Source organism: Apteryx rowi, unplaced genomic scaffold (genome assembly GCF_003343035.1).
Source record: "Apteryx rowi isolate R43461 unplaced genomic scaffold, aptRow1 scaffold_612, whole genome shotgun sequence".
Lineage (NCBI taxonomy): Eukaryota > Metazoa > Chordata > Aves > Apterygiformes > Apterygidae > Apteryx > Apteryx rowi.
This window is the reverse complement of record NW_020450886.1, coordinates 413,310-435,059: the sequence shown is the minus strand read 5'-3', so window position 1 is coordinate 435,059 and position 21,750 is coordinate 413,310. Positions and strand designations below refer to the sequence as shown.

The following is a 21,750-nucleotide window of genomic DNA, read 5'->3' as shown; positions in this document are numbered from 1 at the left end:
AAGTTCAGATCGTTATTGTTGCCACAAAGCCCAAACAAAACCAAAAAATTCGTTTTGGAYTGATACTTTCCAAAGTATCTAGATAGATAGATACTTTGGAAAATACTTTCCAAAGCCTAAAAAGGGATGTTCTCTATTAATATTTGTGGAATATACCCTGAAGCTTCAGACAGATCAGTTTGACCTAGAAGATATGAGACACTTCCTGAAGCTTTTTCTGAGCAAGTTTAAGCCACCAATTTTTTTTGGCCAGGGTGGAGGAAGGGAAAAGGTATCAAGTTTCATTAGTTTTRAGTTACATCACAATGACAGAAAAGAAAATGGAGATAAGTCAGACAAAGCCACTAACTGCTTTATAACAACATACAGGACTCAAGTGTGTGCCACAGCACTATTTCAAGAAGCTATAATTTCTAAAACTGTACACAATTATCTCCTTTACCTTGAGGACCATGTTAGATTAGCACCTCTTTTTGAGAAAAGATAATGTATTTTGTATATGAGATATTGAAAACTAGAAGTCAGATTACRTTCAGAAAGTATAAGGATAATATTTAGTCCATTTATAAATCAGTCTATGAGAAAAGTAGTCTTCATGCCTTATGCTCACATTCAATACCCTTGCACACAGCTTTTGTAGAAAACATTTCTGCAAAAGTTCTTACTTTTCCTCATTACAGTTATCAGCCACATGATTGTTTTACTGGGACTCATTTCATACAACAGTTCCCATTACTGTAAAATGAACTGGTGCTCAAGCCTGGTAGCACTCTTACATAAAAGGACTCCTACAGTCCAAGCTACTCACCAGCCAACCTTTCCCAGTAGTCAACTTGAGAATTTCACTTCCACCTAGTTTCTGCTTCTGGCCGTAGCAGGCGCGCGGAGGCTTTTCATCCAGGAACCTCTGGGCTCTGATATCATAAAACAACAAGGAACCTTGCCCTGTTCCCACCGTGATGATGTGCTCATAGAAGCTCACTGATCGAATACCTGTTGCAAAGAAAGGACATATAATCCAGTAAGGAAGATGCATACTCCGGCTCTGCAGCATTGCTGCTTGATGTCTAATATTTTTTTCTTTAAGTGAAACTACCTCTGCTATTCCCTGCAGCACATAGTTTCCCCATCACTGTGAAGCAGTGCAGGTAAATCCCATTTATGCCACCGAAACAGCAGGTCCAATTATATTTACACTACTTCCCTTCTCCTCTGAGGCCATCAGCTACACTGATGGTTCATAGCAAGAAGCTTCGTTCTCAGAAGGCCCCAGCTCTGCCAGATAATCAAAGATCACAAGCAGTTTAGGATCAAGAAAAGCTTTGTTGTGCCTATGAGAAGAGGCTCTAAGTGAACACACCATGAGAAAGTACATGGTAACACACAGAGGAAAGAATTTCTTACTGGTTTCACCCCACGAACCCCCACCCTATCTAGATACCTGCCAAGCTGTGGTAAATGACCACGTGAGCAAAATTACTGTCCCAGCTTATACCAAGTGCATTTTGCTGACCAGCAGCAGCCAGGATAACTGCATGCAAGCATAACCGCCACAATCACTAGTCCCTTTCCTGCTCAGATAGGTCGAACTCTTACATAACTTTGAAGCTATCACAACTCAAATATTCTCACGCAAGTGCACCTTACATTTTTGCAGTGCGTACATTTTGTCCTTCTTAGCAGATCACCTAGCAATGAAAACAGACCAGGTACCAAAGCAATACCACATTTCACCAGCATATGGGAAACCACAGCAAGGTTCCAGTCCAAGCAAAACTCTAGCACATTCTAGCAGTTACAATATTAGAGTTAGTAAAAGGAGTACATTTTGCTTTCACAAAATCTAAATATGAATCCTCAACTAATCAAGGATCCCTCTAAAACAGTCTCAAGGGGATTCTGCATGTAGGAATCTGTGATTTGCTAAAGGTCCTGTCACTTCACTATTTACTGTGCAAAATGTTTGTTCTGAGCATACACTCTAACAAACTGCTCTTTTACACAGATTAAACCCCACCACTTCTCTGGTTTCTGGTGCCCACACAACATGATGCAAGGTTATCAACGCTGGTGTTACTTTAAGACAGACTAAAAATCCACTGAAACAAAGACAAAATAAGCATCCAAACAGGAGGGGAAAAAGTGAATTACTATGCCAGCTAAATCCAAATGCCAACTGCCATCACTGTACCAACCAAGTGGGATTAAAAGTCACAAAAACTGTCAGATACTGGAATATATTTGGCAGGGCATGTGACTGTGGACATCCAAAAGGCATGGATGCAGTGCCAGGGAGCATCCCACCCTCTTCAGACAGTCCTAACTAGAAACACATACTTCTCCTTCCACCTCCACAACCTGATGCTACATCCACAGTCATGTGCATCTGTGACACACACTCAGATCAGACAAGGCCACACTGCTGTGCTTCAGATGCAAGGTAGGTCTTCACTGAAAGCTAGCTTAATGGGTGGGACAACACTGTGCAAGTCTCACACCTGCTGAATTATATTCACCAGATTTGTTTAAGAACTTTCTATTTCATTCACAGAACTGCAAATGTATCCGAAAGTCAGAGACATCTCTTTTCCCATTACAAGGGCCCAGCTCTGGCAGGCAAATGCTTTCCGAAGGCTTTAAGCAGGTGCAGTCAGTGAGACCAGTCACTTGAATGAAAGGAAAAAGTCAAAGCTTGGTAGCAAAGTGCTCTTGAGAAGCAGCCCAGCAGAACACTTGCTTAACAGAAACAGGTGGAGGATGAATGCAAATGGAAGAWATTTTTCAATTCTATTTCTGCATTTTATAGCTTTTTAAAGACTGTGGATCTTTTTCTAATCAAAAACTTAACTGAAGGAATCAGTGATATACCCACCACTAAGAGGATATTTAGAGTATGCTTTCAAGAACAACACTTCAAATTGGTTCCTAAAGGGCTGAAGCATTTAGGATTAATCATTCACATCAAACTAAAAGCACAACCTGCGCCTACAGCTGATCAAATTAATCCCTCCAACATACCCAGCACTGTACTATGTGGGGCCTGGAATATTTGAGGTAGCAAATGGAGTCTCACTCTTGAGGGACCAGGGGGCCATACATTTCCCAGAAGGAAGTGAAGATGCAGTAATGCATTCTGTCCAAAGAGAGGAGTTAGTCTGCACTGCACATGCTTTATCCACTATGTAACACTGCTGCCTTCAGGCTATAAAGTCATCGCTGAAGTATGAAAGAATACAAAACAACGCACTGTATGTCAGCCAAAGAGAAAGCAAGTGCTGCTGCAGATCAAGACCTAGAGTTCAGAGCCCTGCATTTTCACCTACAGTTGCTAGAGAAAGCAACACTTACGAGAGACACTGAAATGCATTAACTGCCTTTTTATATTGCATAGAGCAGCTGGGGTTACAGGGGGGAAATACCAGCCCCAATTCAAGTCTTAATAAATTACCACCTTTCTCTGGCCTGCTTTTGTGTATAATGACATTAATGATCTGAAGATAACATTGACTTCCCACATTCAGCAGGTGCATTTGGAAGAAGAAAGCCCATAGGTAACAATTCAGAGCACTTAAAAGTCAACCCAGATTTAGTCCAAGAATCAACCGCCTACTTTCTAGAGGTGCTGCACTGCACCAAGTCCCAAGGGGATCAAAGAAGTGGAAACACTCAACATTTTGGGAAGTAATATTACTTAAGTGCCTGCACCACAGCACCAAAAATGCGTGTTTGAAGATCTACCTACTATGCAGAACACTGACTGTACAGAATAGTGGCTTTCTCCAGACGTGAACTGGTGTCCTAGAGGTACCACCTATGCATATATAGTTTCCAACACGAATGATCACATACTCGAGATAGAATTAGCCACTGGGCAACAGGCGAGTCTCATGGTGGTACTTCCCTATGACAGCAAAGAGTAACAGGCTCCACAGTACCCTCACTGACAGTGGTTCAGGACAAAGACTGTTGCTGGTAAGCTGTTTAAGTGACAGCATAAGTTTGTGAAGCACCAATTCTCACATTATAGAAAATCCTCCCATAGATGAAAGAAACAGACCCTGACATACATCTAGACAGCACTGCTCAAACGCCAGTAACCTTATAAATAAAACTTTCCTAATACTTGCCTACATGCATTCCATTTTGATAAATTGCCTGATGAAAAAGAGATGGGTGCTCAGAGCCTAGCTAAACAAGGACTGCAACTTATTAGTCATGGATCAGCATGGAATAAGTAGCAGATCACACCACAGTGCCTTCTCATGCTTCAAAATAAAAGGCATGGGGAGAAGCATGTGGGACCATCCACCCTGCGAGCCCTCACACAAAGCCCTGGTGTAAGGTTCAAGTGCACAGAGTACATCCACATCAGAAAAGGAAAACAGAGCACTCAAATCTGCAGTGAATTTAAGAGTGAACTCTTACATATTTGAGGCAAATATACATTGAATACTGAAAGTCACATTCACGGCTTTAAAATTGCAAAGAAAGCATTCAGTCATAGCATAGACTCCCAATATGATAGCAGAGCTCCATTCCCAGAGAAAAGTGCAAGAACAGACAATATTAATAGTAGTGCAAACACCAGATTTACTTTCAGATGAAGTATTAGTAACAGACTTAAAAAGCATGGAAGTAGAATGTACACATTTAGAAGTTCAGTACTATTTGGATGGTTTACAATTTAACTGGGCATGAAGAGAGCGCTAATATTGTCTATCACCTGATTTCAGAGATGCTCTTAGTTTGATTGAAGTAATATTGGTGTAAAAAAGTGAAATCTACACATACTACTGATATTTTACTGTCACATGAAAAAGTCTTCCTATTTATTAGCAGTTTGTCTTACTGCAGCCTTAAGCGCTACTTGGGCAAGCAAACCGTTTGAAGCACTATTTGAAAAGTTCCTTACCACTGCCTCGTTCTTTGGAACAGACGGATTTAACATTGTGAGAAGGCTGCCTTGGATCCAGGAAGGAGACGTGTGCCTGTGATCCTACTGCATACACCGACCACTCCTGACCATAAGCCAAACACACATTCTCCCTGCAGTATGGCAACTTTGTGGAAAGTAACTGGAAACATAGGAAAAAAAAAATCAATCTATTAAGAAAAAAGAGAAAGGTTAATAAAATAAACCTGTAAGCTATGTTCAGGAAAGTTATTTCAAGGAATAACAGCTTAGAAAGATGTGCTCCCAGCTGAAATAGTTTATCTCATACACTTGCATAGGTATGGCTGGTTTTAATTTGCAGTTACACTTGAAGTTAAACCAGTGCAACTTCCTTTATGAACACAGCTAATCAAGTGTTCATCATACTCTACAAAGCAGTGAACTCCAGCTCACCCAGGACTCGAAAAAGCTAAGAGCACCTCCCATCCTCCAAAATAAGGGAGTGAAGTTTAGTTTTTAGGACACTTTAACATTAAGCTTTTAAGTATTTTACAGACGCTGCTGTACATTCTTCAAGCATTTGAAGGAGATGAAAAGTAGAGAACAGCCTTAATTGCTAGACCATTGTGGAAATTTCACACCAAGCAGAAAAGTACCTTTGATAGCGTGTGTTCTGCTTTCCAAAGATGAAAATATCCATCTAGGGACACAGCTCCCAGCTCCTATTAAAAAAAAAAAAAAAAAAGGAGTTAGCTTCTGTATGATACATGTCCTTACAAACTCAACTCTACGAGGCAGGCTGCATATTCTAGGCTGAACTCATCCATAACCCTGTACATGCTTATCAAGACAAGTTTTCACTTTATATTGATTTTGATTGATAAAATGCAATATAGCACAAAGGTGCCAGGTAAAATAAGAGTCAATGAAACAGTAAATAACCAAATAATAACTTTAAAAAATATAAATCTTGTTACACAAACAATCAAATAATGAATCATTGCACAGTACAAGCTAGAGCTGGCAATTCTCTTCAGCAGCTCCCACGCTGGTTCCTACCCTGAGGCAATCATTTATTTCCAGGCACTATTCTATTGAAAAAGCTAGATGAGGTCTGCAAAGGGGAGATTAATTAACAGCTATAGTATAAAATAAATAAAGCCCACAAGAGCACTGTGCTCCTTCAAAAAGCAGTCTTTGCTCCAAACATTCCCTGTTCGTTGAAGGCAGAAACAAAAGTAGCAGGGGAAGAAAGGCTACTCGCACTTCCCTCAGTGGGATTCATCCCCAGTAATAACAAAACATCAGCCTGGGGGAGGTTCACGTTCAGCGTTTGTCAAATGCCAGCAAAACACCAAAGCAGGTACTGGTGTCTGTCTTGTCAGTCACCTCACTTGCTGAGCAATCCAGCAACAATTCAGCCATCAAAACAGGAACTACCTGAATGTTGGTTAGTCTTCACGAAAGGGGGGAAGCACCAAGAGCAGGAGCCGAGCTGCAAGGAGTGTTTCCTCAGCTTCTTGCAAACATCCCCCATCCCAGCCTCATATACACACACACACACACACACACACACACAAGGTGCAAGACTAAAAACCAAACTAACAGGAAAACTTCCTTCTGATTTTTTTTCCTCCCCCTCTAGGTCTTCTCTGTTCACTTGGGGCAGAAACAGAAAAAACAGACGAACGTGGCCATCTGATACAAGAAGGATGCAAAAGAATCAGGCTGCATCTCCAGTATATTTGACTTAAATAACTTAAAAAAAAAAATACATACAGACACTTCTAGGACTTCTCTCAACCACCTTGTTTATCTTACTGACCTTGTTCTTATTGTTGAAAGCCAATGCTCGAACTTTGCAGTTGTCAGGATTGGTGTTCTCCTTGGGAATATCCTTCAGAGCCCTGTGCGTTATGTGGGCATAGACAGGAACTTGAGAGAGATTATGCCTGGCATCACTTTTGGACAGCACATCCTCTGTGACTTCCCAGAGACCCATCGAACCATCCCGGGAACCTGAATAAATAGCGCACAAGAACATTTCACAATTTTTAGCATTTTTCTAAAAAAAGGAACTGAGATAAAACAGGGTTTGAAGGAAGCAAAGAATAGTATTGCTATTGGTTTAATCTAACTGAACATACTGTTAGTGCTTAAATATTAATAAGAACTAACAAAAAATGATCTTACTAAGCTATGAGGTTCAGAACATTGTACGCTTAAGATTTGCCAACGGCTACATGGTATTCAAGCAGCTACAATCACCTCATCCCTTTTCAAACCGACTAGCAGCCATCAAGAGAGGCAATCCTGTACAGCAATCATCTTAAAAATTCACACATAGAATAAACTCAGAAGATGGCTAGAACAGCACAGTCATGCACATTTAGCCTGGCACACCAAGACCAAGATTGACTGAGTCTGTTAAACCAACGCAAAAACCTCCAAGAAAACTCTTAATTAGGTTTAAGTCAATTTTGGATCATTTGATTTCTATCAGTGTGCGTGTGTTTATATTATATGTTACTCTATATATATAGACACACACACACACACTGTTGTGAATTGAACAGAAACAGCTATTTTAAACCACCATTTAAACAGATTTGGATCAAGTCTAATTTAAAAATTACTTCCTTAAACCCATGCAACATCTTGTTTAAAAAAAGAACATCACGCAGGAACTGAGGCTGAGCAAGCAAGAACTATATTTTTCTACTGAGTATTAATCCAAAACAYGAGTCAAGAGGAGTAACACTGAATGAAGAAAGCTGACCAAAGTCTGTGGTTGATAGATCAGCAAAGGTTTAATCCAAGGACTAATATCAATCCCCTCTGGCATCTAGACAACTCACTTCCACTCAAGTCAGCTTTGCCAGATCTGACATGTATCTCAATTTCTTCCATATACAGTATGAAAAAAATATACCCCTTCTTTCCTCACAGGGAATGCATAAGAAATATTTCCTGTCTTGAAGATGTTGGAAAAAATAAATATCCACATAAGCATCAGACCACTAAATTACTGAAGGGACAGTTAAACATTAAGGAGCCAAACATGGTGTTGCAATACTGGTGGTCCATCACAGCAGAGATGGCTTCACCTCCTCCCAGGCCGGTCCAGTCGTTTGCCACCATCATCGCCTACTGCAGACAAACACAAAAGAGCTCCCTAATGGCGCTGCAGAGCAGCCGGTAGCAGCTGACACTACATCCTGCCACTCAATTTACGTGCTCGTGGCTTTTAATGGCACATAGGGAGGCTGAATACTCAGCAGTGGAATTCTAAACACCTTGACATGCTTTAGGAGGAAGCTGTCCCTTTTAATAGCCCTAACAGGGGAAAAGTCAGTGCATGTCATCCAACTGGTTAGCCCTGTAGCCAAGGAGAATACCATTTGTTACCCTAGGCTCATGTCATCCTGGGAATTACTCATCCCATCTGATGCTTTTTCCATGAAAAATCTTTTTGCCCAGTCAGTATAGCAACCAAGATTCTCCCTCAGTCAAGGTTGCCTTAGGTCAAGAAGTTTAACTAGTCCATAAGCATAAAATTAAATTCACTGCTGCACATTTTAGAAGCAGATCCTTGCTTTTTTCTTGTTGAAATTAACACAAGAGGAATAATCAAGCCCTTGGTCCTCTTTCCACTTTCTCAAAGGTTTTGACACCTCCAAATACCCACATGAGAAAACATACTGCCAAATCTCTAACATCCAGCTAAATGATCTAGCTCAGTGTGATCTGCCATGGGACCAAATGCCCATCTCTCTCCTCCTGTGGTATTTAATCTGCCTCAAGGAAGTGATAAGAATTCACCTTTAGTTCCTCAATTTAAATAAAGGTATTTGATAATTCCTAGCAAGTGTCTCGAGTTCAAATATTTGCTGTTCCACACTTTCAGAGACGGATGTAATTGCAGCCTGTGACATTATAACAATGTCAGAAGGTAGCTGCAATTGCTTCCTCCTGATTAGGACCATCAGCAAAGTTCTGAAGAACTCACTAGCAATCAGACTTTCTAACTGCRTTCAGAAGATTTTTCCCCGGTATCTCACAAGTCTGGAGATTAGCAAGTACATCCTGTCTGAAATTTCATACAGCATAGAGGACATGGCATTATTCTACTCACACTTCCACTCTTGAGCATACTGAAAACATTCAGAGCAACATAGTTCAATTTCCCATGCTGGGCTTCTCTATTCCATTGGGTCCTTACCTTTCCCCCAGGCACCTGTAATCTTCTCTACTCTTCAGGCTTACTAGCTAACTTTAAATGATTTTTTTAATGCAGAATTTTCGTTTGGAGACTTACAAGGATCAGCATTTATATTAAATTGAAAAAAATCAAATCCCAAGATGAGCCACTTTTTAAAAAAAAAAACAAACCTATCAAATTAACAATTTAAGGGTTTGGTTTTTATATGAGACAGTTATTTTTTGTCATCTGCAGTTTGACGCCTCCCTGCATGGAATACTACRTGCTGTCACAGCAAGACAGTATATTACAGTAATTAATGCATTAACATATTGGTATTGTTACCTTTAACTGAGTAAATAATACTTTAATAAGTTACACTGATTGTCCATTTAGCTACTAAAAAGTCAGTAACTGACCTTTTAGATTACAGGTTTGTGTGCTATCTGCTGTAGTAAATATATAGACTTAGACTAATGGGTGGATAACACAAACTGACTTTTCATTAATCAGTCTTCCAAAGCATTTTTCAGGAAACTGATAGTGCTCTGCTGAATTTCAAAGTTAATAACTGTTAACCAATACCCCTCCAGAAATAGTAGTCCTTAACTGTAACTCAGTAAGTTTAGTGACCTTCTCATAGCACCATCTATTGAAGAATAGTAATTTTCATTAATTTTCATTAATTTTCAAAGTTTATTTGCAGGGCCCTGCAAATAAAATAAAACAAAGCATTGTCTTAAGACAGAGAATGGTTTAAAGAGCCATGGTAGTTCCCAGTGGCTTCAAACATAGCTGTACCTAAAAGAGACCCCAAAAAACCTCTTAAAAACAGAGCAACAGTCACAGATACAAAAAGCTGTATAAAGATTAAGCAACATATAATGCTCAACAATTAGAGCTCAAAAGTTCTGAAGTGCAGGTTGCGCACAGTAACAGGCTCCTTAAGATTTCACTTTTCATCCCCAGCAATAGCTCTATCCAGGGTCCCAGGGACTGTTATTTTATTTATTTATTTTTTTGCAATGGGAATGGTTATTTACAGTTGGCAGCATGTCTCAAGAAAAGAATCTATGTTAATGGGGCTTAAAGGCACTTTCTGCAGGGTGAAACACATTAAGAAGATGTCTTAGTGATGACATCGCACGGCTCAGACACCTGGGTTCAGGTTCATCCCACTTAAGTTACTTAAGAAGTTGTCTAACTGTAAGCTCCCTTCAGACAGCAGAAAGATGCCACTCCAGAAGGGAATTCAGACTGTGGGTGAGTTGAATCTCCCTCTAGAGGCACTTCTTTCCTCCCACTGATTAAAAGGAGCAAATACAGTTAGGATCCCAAGTAGTGTCATTCAGCTGAGGTAGTTAACTGCAATGACTCCGAACTGCTGGATGCTATACTGCCCTCACAAACTAGAATCCATTTAGGCCCAATCTACACTTCAAGTCCAACCATGCTTTGGTCCTGGTCATGTCATCTTCTGGAGATCAGGAGACAGGGATGGTATATGCCAACATATTGGGCTAGGGAGTTTTAATTTTGTTCCCCCCATCCCAGCTCTACAATCACAGAAAATCGCAAACAAAAGGGTTGGGAACAGGATACTGCCACGTTAATACCACTGTTACTCAAACAAGCCTCCTCCTTATGCCTTGATAAATGCACCTCCCGAAGAGCTATCAGGTGCTGTGCTTCACTATAAAACATTCACAAAAGAAAAATTTGATTTTACCAGAAACAGCCATAGTATCACTGATCCATGCAATTGAAAATATCCAGTCCTTGTGCCCATCCTAAAAGAAAGAAAGGAAGTCAGAATCCCTGTGCTGTTATACTCTAAAGCAGTCTCAAAGACAACAGGTATTCTTTGAATAAACAGTTTGATTTTTAGCTCAGAACAGGCATATGTAAAAACATCATACAGATAAGACTTCAATATCAGGCGGGAGCAGTTTTAATATCTAAAAGTAATTTTAACTTTCTTTTTGACTTTGATTAAACTAAGTATATAATGCTAAAGAGCCATTAGTTGATGGAAAAACAGGCCTCTGACCAGAAATGAATTGATCTCAATTCTAAGGAGTTAGATTTTTCCACTCCGAAAGCAGCATTCTTTACTTCAGCAAAGTAGTTCCATACTTTTGTTACCTCAGATGTACCTCTCTACAATAAAGTAACCACCAAAATACTATTTACAATATATGACCTACAGAATAACAGCTCTACATTGCTAGGATAGGTTTTTTCCAAGACTATTATTTTTCAAGAATCTTTTCTTCAGCTAATCAGAAACCTATGGGAAAAAAGCATGAGGCTCTAGTTCTGTTTGAAAAGCCGCAAAGTCACAGTAGCACTCAAATGAATACAAATCTTCAGAGTCAAGCTCTTCTGCAGCTGGTTATCTGCTTCCACAGAAATTCTGACCTCTGCTATTGCAGTTAATGTCTATGGGAAGTACTAACTCCAAAGGAAGGAGAAAGGAGAGAGAAGGGCTTACAGGACACTGCTATACTCATTTCAGCTCTTTTCTTTTTAAGGCTGGCTATTTTAAAGAAATAACATGACATCATGACATCTCAAAAATACTCTGGTACAGCTTATATCAAACTGGCAGAAGCCACAGGGTTAGAACTAATCCTCAGAGGCAAATTCTGCCTTCAGACTAATACATGCATAAGCTGCACCAGAGAAGGGGAAAACTTGAACTTTTATCATCTTTTCAATTTCTCAAAAGAGCTTTTTCTCACTGAAACCGTTTTGTGTCTCAATTTTAGTCTTCACTGTCACAATTAGACTTTACTAACATTTAGGAGTTTGCCAGGTTTTGATACTTAAAAGGAATCTGAAGTGGACCTAAATGAAGGTAGAGAGAAGAAATCAGACCCAGAATTGTGAGAGTCTTCTCACACATTTGACTACTTGCTCACCTATATTTAAAGAAACCTTTCAAAAAACAATTTCATTAGGAATACCAGTTCACACTTTCAGAAATTCACTCTTGACTATCAGATTCCCAAATCCTAACCTTGCTCTGACCTTAGGTCCTTCAAAGCAATAATTCTTACAAGTCACAGAATAAACTTTCCCCAAATACTTGCACTTACATCTCCCACGCAGACAGGATCAAGGGTGGGCAGCCGATAGATTGCAAGACTGTTGGGATTGTCTCCACCTGTGGCCAGAAGGGTCCTTGAGGGGTTGAGCTCAATGGCATGAATACCACAGCCCTGCTGGTTCACCATGCCGGGTTCGCGATCTTTCAGAATAGGAATCTTGGTAATTTGACCAGTCTGGACATCTACCACAAACAACTGGAAAACAAGAAAGAGATGCAAGTTATCATTGAACAAAGACCAGAAAAACAAAATAGTCAGAGATATTCCCCAGTCTGAACAAGTATTCTTTCCAAATYTGAATCACAAGTGCTGCAAAAGTATAACAGAGGAAGAGATGAGTTATTTCTTAAAACAAGTAAACTAAATTCATTTCAGTGGGTTTCATCTGAATGATCCCTTTTGTTTCCACGGTAATGGAAGAGGAAGGAGAGAAACTATGTAATATAGTAACTGTCAGGGAGGTTTCCCATCTCACAAAAAACTCAACCTATTTTCTTGTTCAACAATGGGACAAAACAAAATTGTCTTCAAGCTTCCCTGAACAGCAAGAAAGACGGAGACCCATCTCAAAACGGCCAGTAAGCCCAAGAATCAAGGCACTTAGCGCAAGTTTCCCACATCCCAGATAAGCTATTTACCATGAAGTTTTTGCTTTGACAAACATGTGCCTTATAAATATAATTGGAGCTTATCATTTTTGGAGGATATACAGAGAACAGCAACTACATATAGCACTGAGAGGGTGAACAAACCTCCCCCCAAAAGATATCTAGCTGCATACATCCTCCTGCAAAAGACTACAGAGAGAGAGAAAGCAGAAATCCATTTGCTGTGATCTGTGCGCTGTACCTAGAACTACACGCCATTTTCAACCCACAGCCAATCTTCCTCTGTAATTAACAGCCTTGCACAGACAAGCAGGTTACAGTTCCTGCAGTGACTGAAGTTTCTGGTTTAGTTCTTTGTTTTGGGCACAGGTGTGGGGATCAGGCCAGAGCTGAAGCCTAGCAGGAGGGTAGGGGAGAGGCATTCCTCCCTCCTCCCAAGTCCCACAGCACAGCTCACTTCCTGAGATGAAAATGATGTACACAGCAGCCCATTGCCGTAACCACGTCCCTGAGAATTAATGCCTGCACTGCACAAACAGGACCATTAACTCTCTCCTTTATCCTTCTCCTATGAGTGTATACAGTCTTCTACTATACTTCTACTTCTACTATAGTATTTCCTTCTAGCAGAAGCTCTAAATTCCCTCCCTCTATCCTCCAACTACTGGGGGGGAAAAACCCACAACAACAATTAAGTATCTAAGGCTTGCAAGTATCATCTACAGGTCCTAAAGCTGGCACCGGAAGTGCTAAYTGGGGAAACACATCCACACCTCAGGATGTCCACAGACTCAGGAAAACCATGCTTCAGCTGTAAGCTATTCACCCTTTGAGGAGCATCTCAACAGATATGAGGACTGAAGTTTAAAAACCCTGCATATTCTTCAGTCTGGTATCACATGTCCCACAGCCATACATGCCATAGGCCAGGTGTTTGATAGTAGGTTAAAAATCTAGACAGACTTACTCTAATGCAAAACTCCTTTGATAAAAGCTAAACTCTAAACTAATTGGACTGAAAAGTTAAAGATCTTAGAAACTTAAAAATGTTGAAGAATCACAGACTCTCACACTTCTGCTCTGGATCTTCAACCTCAACATCATTTTCCTACAAGTTTCCACATTAACACATTCTCAGAAGAAACCACAGGACACATTTAACTTCTTGCAGTGCTTTCTTCTGCTCCTATCCCAGTCTAATTTGTCTTCAGCCCTTAAACAGCTTCTATCATTTTCTTATTTTCTCCAACTGCATAGTACTACCTTAACCAAAACAGCAACTGCTCTTAGAACAAGAAACTTCAGAGTTGAGGGATTGGCCCTGTAGTTTCAACTGTAAAGTTTTAAGCAGCAACTTCTCCACAGGCTTGGCAAGGAACTTAACACACCATATGTAGTTTAAGAACAACCACCACCTAAGAATAAGATAAGCGAGCACTGCCTGAGTATGCTCTGGTTATTGCATCACCTGGGGCAGGACAGGAAGACCGCAGATCACGCCTGAAAACTCCTCATCAACAAGAGAACTTCCCTGTAAATCCAGCAAGCAGAAGCCCAACAGCTGTTTGTAACATCGCTCCCTTTTTCACTTAAAAGGGCCTAACAAGATAGGTTCCCTGCTAAGAACACAGAAAAGTGAACACCTTTTTAAGAGTATTAAGGACTCCACAATAGAAGCAGGAAATACCTGACTTCTTTAAACGAGCTTTTAAACAAGTTTGACCATTTATTCAGAACTAAAGCATACAATGGCATAAGTCTGAAGAAAAAAACAGAAATTAACCTTCCTCCAAGCAAACTGGTAGCATCACTACCATTGAAATAAGTACATCTGCAAATAACTCTAACGCAGCCTGACCTCTGTAAGATTCTTGAGAAAGTCCCGATAGCTGTATTATAAAACTAATCTTGATCTCAGGAGGGAATAAAAGCTCCTTTTTCAATAAGCCACTGGACATAAAAAGCAGTCATTGAAACTTTTAATGGATGCAGGAAAACCTCATCAACCTCCAGGCAGTCAGCTGTGCATATTTGCACCTTAATTTTATAGCTTTACACATAATTTGGGTCTTCCTGCTAGCAAGAGGTTTGTATGTCAGCCGTCAGCATGCTGTATGATTTGGTATCCAGGATTTACCAAGCAAGGAATGCTTTGGCCACCGGCCAGAAGTCCAAGGAACCACACCTCATTTGCGAGAAACAGAGCAGGCTTCAGCTATCTTGTTCTCTGCTGGACAACCTTGCTCTAAACAGGAAACAGGCTGAATGACCTGATTGAGAGAAATCCATCTTCAGCCCTTCCCTCCTGTTTTTTTCAGGAATTCAGAGGCACAGCCTGCAACAGCTCTGTCGCTCAAGGATCAGGGCAGACAGGCATGGCTGGGTACTACATTTGTCATAGCCAAGAATCTTTATGATCTGGCCACACTTTTCACACCCCATGAGATTACTGCGTGCTTATTTTTATTTTGTATTGCAGCAACAGCAAGAAGTCCTTTCAGCAAATGGATCCCATACGGTTACTGAGAAGCTGTCCCTTTATCAAACTGCTTACAATCAAGTTAATCAAGAAACTGCCTCCACTTCATAACTGAGGAACCTGATTAAAGCCATTTGCCAAAAGTAGGGAATCAAATATCTGAGGACCAGCAAAAATACTTTCTCTTCTTATATAGAGTATTGACACCAGATCAGTTAGCCAAGCTCTTCCATCAACTCTATTTCCATTTTTGACCTACATTTCAGGGACAACAGCTGAGGGAAAAAAAGCAAAGCTACCAATTCATTAAATATAACTGTCTTTCACAAGCATCCTTTTTGATTCAAAGCRTTTGACTAAGTAAAGCAGCAGATGATATTTCTGCAGGTGCTTTCATAACATTACATCTAAGCAATCCATTTCTACTTTGGGAAATGTTCTAGGCATACTGCTATYCATTTCAGTGAGAAAAACCAAAAAGTTTGAAAGGCCTGAACTTCACATGAACAGCAAGATAAAAAAAAATCAGGCCTATGAAACACCAGCACATAAGACTATCTGATGTCCTCTGCTGCTGCTCCCGCACACAGAACTGCAGGCTTCCCTATCTTTTAGTTGCTAGGGCAAACCAATCAACAACAAAGGGTACCACCCTGAGCTACAGTATGTTTTTATTACACAAACAGGATGGACTTGGATTTACAAGGCACAAGAAATGCCCACAACAAACTGCTTACTCTTCACGCAAGAGGAAGCACTATTGATACCTTCTGCGCTCCAGGTCTTCAGATACTGCTCTCATAGAAATCAAAAATATTCTAGTTATTCACATTAACATTTGAAAGAAACCCAAAACAAACATATTGCATTGCTAAAAACAGAGTCACTGAGAGACAATAAACTGGGATGCAGTTTCACATCTGGTTTAAGCCAGTCTTTGGGAATCCACATGCTTCTCCCCATCCAGTCTCACCACCTTTGTGACAACAACCGGTGCTCAGGCACCTCTAGGGTCAGCCAGATCATCTCTCTGCCTTAGGTGAAAGCTAACCCTACAAGAAAACTTGTCTGAATACAAAGCAGCAAGCTGACCCAGCTGACTACCCAGCCATGTGAGCATCAGTGCCAGTAAAGATGAGCAGGTGGGAACATCCTGTTCTGCAACAGCACAGCTCTCTAGACCAGCTGAAGCTGATCACAAAAATTTCACCCACAGCCAAGCTGGAAAACTACATCCTTGTTCTCCTTCAAACTCTTCTTTGCTAACAAAACAACAAAAACAGGACAATGCTTACAGTGTCGTTGCACTAACACCATCGCTAGTTACTCTGAGTGACATTGTTTGCTTTTTCCAATTTCTCAGTCTTTTCTTCTATTCAGATTGTAAACACCATCTTCTATGTTCGTAAATGCTTGGCATAAGGTTCTTTAGCTGTATGGCTATAGAGATTTATTAATATATGCCAAGCCCCAAAGAAACACCAAGTCTTTAAAGACTAAGCTCTCAAACTGGTATGACTCTTCTCCAGCAGAGATCAGAACATGCACTAATTTTAGCACAAAATCCACTTACAGGTTGTTGARTACAGGTGGCTCAGGTGGGTAACGGCCTTATACCCTCCCTGAAAGGGTCCAAGGAAAGAAAAGGGAAACGATGTAGAATGCAAAGGAACATCAAAGAAGTGAGCAACAGTAAAAGAAGCCAGTGAGCTGGCTGACTCCGAATTCACATTCCCAGAGACAAGACAGTGCAATCAGGCACTCCAGCTTGCTAACAAGCTCTGAAGCGCTGCTAGCTGACGGGCTTGCGCTTTGATGGCACTGAATTTGTTCACAGCCAAAACGCCATTCGTCAGTTTTGATTTGTCTTGCCCTCCACGCTTAATTTCAGGAGGCTGGCAGAGAGTTAACACATGCTGACAGATGGCAAAGGATGGAGAAGTGAAAGCCTTAGTCTGCCAAAGGGCATCGCTGCCACCCCCACCATACCTGGCAAAGAAACTAACGGACTCTGAAGACCAACATGGGTATCACATGCAGCTGACAGAAAACCAAATGCTCCTGAGAGACAAGAAACAACACCTGACTATTTACTCAAAAGCCACTGAAAGAAAGGTGAGCAGAGGTGTCAGTTACAGGTGTCAGAGGTTTATTTACACTGAGTTTTGGTCAGTGTTCAGTGGACTTTGAGTAGAGTTACAAACTGTGGGAACATGACTTCTCATTCTCTTGCTGGCATGAGGAAACAAACAGCCGCCTTCTAGATTCTTCTTATCCCATGGGCAAAAACATAAGATACATTAGCTTGCAAAGCAAATAAATCACTTTCCCTACACGGAAACAAGAACTGGTGATTTACAACAGGGCATCCAAGGCAACATATGAATCTATCAAGGACAGAAAAGGTATCAGCTAGCATCCAGAAAGCAAGTCATTCATGCCTCGGAAGAGCCATCTGAGAATCAGCAGAGTGCCTTCAGTAAGGACATTTTTAAACACAAAACTATCAGGCTGGGGGGAAAAAAAAAGCATTCAGGAATATTAGAGTCCAGGCAACTGGAAGCTATTAAGTTTTTGGTATTTAGGGAATGATGTAAACCTCTGGTTTTTTTCCATCCTTCAACTTCAAAATTAACAAAAAATTATGTCTGAATACAGACAGAGAACTGAGGAAGGCAGAGAAGCTACAAAATGATGATTTGAACTTTTTAGAAGCAGCAGCTTTATCCTCCACTGTTCCCTGCAATAGAAAAAAACTCAAAATGAAGTTCAACAACCCAATGTTCTGTGGTTTTTTTGCCATAAGCTTGTCTCGCACATAGTCTCAAACTCTCTCTGCAAAGTTTGAACAGAAGACACTAATTATAGACAGTATCTTCTCCTGAGACTTCACAGTATCAGCCTTTGGTATTTTGATACTGTGACACACACCCTAGACATCTGCACCTCTCACAGGTTTGCCTGTTCATTAATTTGTTTTTCCATAACATTAAGAAGCCCATCATATACAAGAACAACAGGATTCTTGCAACCATGAATCTGCCTCAGAAAATCCTAGGTGACTGCATTTGAATTTTTAGACATTTAGACACCTGACTAGGTTCCATAACTATAAATCCAGAAGTAAAAATGCAGCTTTAAGAAACCTAAATTTGTTTTACAGCTGGACCACTGTGAACACCACAATTCATCAAAGAATAGTTATCTGATATACACAATCATATCCAGGGATATTTAAGGATTAAAAAGTCACCCCAGATAAACAAACAAGTTATAATACTCAATAAAAATGAACAATTGACAGAAAGCTCTATATTCCTTTCAGTGTTTATAGTGGCCAGTACTGTCAAGTGGCTAAAAGCAAAGCTACTCCTCTTAGGACAACAGTATACTTTCCTTTTATTATTAAAAGGGTGAACACTTCTGGCACAACACAGCTAAAGGCAATTTATAAATTAAATGCTAAAAGCTCTCAGTGTCACATTCAAATTTTGATTAAAATAACTGCTATGGTTTATATTTTTCTGTTGCATTAACTTTAACTACATGCAAGTCCAATGTAGCAAACCCCATTAAAGTTTACCAAGTTGTTTTAGATTTACACCCAATGAAAATACCACAACTTCAGTGTATGAGAATCAGAAAAGGAATTATTATGTTGCTTACATAGAAGATGAGAGAGAGAATCTTGTAATTAGAGTGTGGAGTTTAAAGCTCTACTTGTTAAAACGCAGACACAAAGCAGCCAAGCTAAAGCTATTGCAGTATTCTTTATTTGTATATAATCTTCCGCAACAACAAAGTTTGGCTTCTTTTGTAATTATTACATTTTGCTTAATAAAAGGCAGGGTCCACACGTAACTAAGTTTAGGTGTTCAGCCGTGGAAACATACACTTCATTGCAGGGTATGCAGTGGGAACAACAACATGGTTGAATCCCACTTCAGTTCTGCGATTGTTTGGTCGCAAACAATTTTCTGCAAGGTTGCGTTAACAATGCACTTGCCCATTTATCTTTGCTGCAGCAGCGATGGAAGCAAAGAAGTTACAGAACACAGCAAAATTGTTGCAGCCCTATAAAACATGCGATGATCTTGCTAAAGTAAGCAAGATTTTGAGAGCTTCTGTTTCAGCAGGAGTTTGTCTCCTGTAAGCTATTTCATGAACAGTGCTGGCTGCTGACCAGCTGAGGTGATGAACATGCGTGAATAAAGGAGGCAGTGAGCTTCTACTTCAGGCTTATTCCTGTTATAAGACTGTTTTGTTTATACTGCTAGGCTTTGCTTCCTATTAAGAGCTGCTTCATGGAAGCTTCCTGCTATGTAACTGTGAACAATTACACCATATTTGAAATGAGAAAAATACTGCTGCCCTTTACAAGTCACACCACTGAGCACAGCTTCTATGCAAAAAATCCTTTAAGGCAAAGAACAAGCACATAAACTTATAAACCCTGAGGTTTATGAGCTGCTTCAGCTATGCATTTCTTACACTACTTGATTCATTTCTATGACACTAATCAACTTGCAAAAAACAAGTGTTGGACTTTGCGCTAACTCAAACTGAACTTCACACATGAAATCCCAGTCTCATCCAGTGAAATCAGGCTAACAACTCCCGAGAGAACATTACCAAAAAAGTATGATCTCTTCCATTTATTATTCACATAGGACATCATTTCAATATTCCTCAATAATGTTTCAAGTCCAAAACACCACTGCAAGAACCTGAGAAGGCTTCAATTTTTGTTAAAACAAATCAAAAATATATAAACAATGGAAATTATTTGAAAACTGAAAACAGATTTAGAGTGGAAAAAATATCACAAAGTAAGCAAGCAAAGAAAAATCCTGAAAATGAAATTAATTTTAAGTTTACAATATTTTAGCAAGGCTGAGGAGTATCTGGAGTTTAACCATGGTACTTAAGTTTTGTAGCACACTTTTCAAAGCCATCAGCACACAAAAACACATAGAAGCATAGTGGGCAAGACTGAGCATAATGGAAAAAAAAAACAGTCTTATTAGCAGTTTCTGTAAGGCACTAAAGCTGTCATTTACAAAAGCTAACAACATTCATTAGCTCTCCCATTTGCAGGACAAGAACAAAGATTCAACTCCATTGTCACCCCCTATCCCTCAAAAAGCAGCAAATTGCCCTTTGCAGTTTAGAGAGATGTTGGATCTAGGTATAGGCCTTGCATTTGGATTCACAGCCATCTGCATAGTGCCGTATTTTCAGATGAGAATGGGTCACAATTAAGTACCACATTCATTCAAAATTAATTACGTATCATTTTGACTCCACTCATAATTACTTCCTAATATTTTCCTTGGCAGTCTACATACTTTGATTATGGTAAGCATCAAGGGGGAAGTGGAGGAGGGAGTAAATAACACAGGAAAGAGAAACAGAGAGAGGATGCACTTACTGTGTTGCATTTTGTCCCGCACACCACCTGTCGGTGGTTCAACCACTGGGAGGCAAACACTTTATTAAGGGTTCCGAGATGAAATTCTCTCTCCTTCAGGAGGCTGGGAAGCTGCTGGGCTGCATATCCATGCAACAAGCGGTGGTAGCTAGACTCATTCTGCATCCTGACCTCTCTACCTTTCAGGTAGTACACCAGAGACCTTTTCACTGGGGGGAGTCTTTTCCTTTTGTGAACTGAGTGATCCCACCCATACTGCGAAAAATAAACAAGGAAGTTAGACAGAGCAAGTAGAACAAATGTAAAACAACACCCTTCCAAATACAAAGACATATTTTTTGAGCAAACGATTGAAGTCTTCCAAACTACCTGCAAAATACCATACAAGAAAATTAACTTATGGATGCTGGTACAGCCCTCAGCAACATTATACAATTTAGCATGAATATTTGCTCGGAAAGTAGCCCTGTAGGGACGCTACAAATAGTCCGCAGCGGTGCCGCTGCTGAGACGCGAGATGCTTATGGACACGGGGGGAAATTAAAAAGCGCTTTAGATGGCAGAGGGCGGCCCGAGCAACCCCCGCCGGGAGCTCAGCCGGCGCCCGGCCCCGGCGGGGCGCGGGATCCGCTCGCTACCGACCCCGGGGCCCAGCGGCCTCCTGCGGCCCGCTCTGGGGTCGCCCCGGAGCATCCCGCACGGCTGTGGCCGGCCCGGGGGGAGGCTCCGTCCGCGGGGGAGCGAGGACCCGGCCGGGCCCCGGCAGCAACGGCCCGAACGACTGAACTCAACGGGGAGCAGCAGGGGGGAAGGAACGGAGCGGCGCCCCAGAGCTCTCCCGACCCGGTGCTACCAAGACAGGGAGCCGCGGCGGGGGGGGGGCAGGGGAAGCTGCCTGCTGCTCCCCCCGCCACCGGGGCTAGGGCTCCCCCCCCCCTTTACCAGGGCACCTTCCCCAGCCACCGGGACCCCCCCACCGGGCATCGGGACAGCCCCCCTCCTCCTTGCCCTTCCCCAACCGGGC

The 21,750-nt window shown here is 41.0% G+C and overlaps 1 protein-coding gene across 2 annotated transcripts in view; it reads right to left on the bottom strand.

The window, feature by feature from the left end:
• DCAF12 (DDB1 and CUL4 associated factor 12) overlaps positions 1-21,750 on the bottom strand; it is a 33,794-nt gene that overhangs the window by 10,611 nt on the left and 1,433 nt on the right. The window contains exons 2-8 of one of the 2 annotated variants that reach the window (XM_026083727.1): positions 20,727-20,981; positions 12,197-12,403; positions 10,825-10,885; positions 6,720-6,913; positions 5,551-5,616; positions 4,913-5,075; positions 809-993 (exon numbers count right to left, since the gene is read on the bottom strand). In XM_026083727.1, the coding sequence (XP_025939512.1) occupies positions 809-993; positions 4,913-5,075; positions 5,551-5,616; positions 6,720-6,913; positions 10,825-10,885; positions 12,197-12,403; positions 20,727-20,981 (1,131 nt within the window). Of the gene's footprint in view, positions 1-808; positions 994-4,912; positions 5,076-5,550; positions 5,617-6,719; positions 6,914-10,824; positions 10,886-12,196; positions 12,404-20,726; positions 20,996-21,750 lie in introns of both variants that reach the window. The other variant, XM_026083728.1, reaches the window with a different exon arrangement.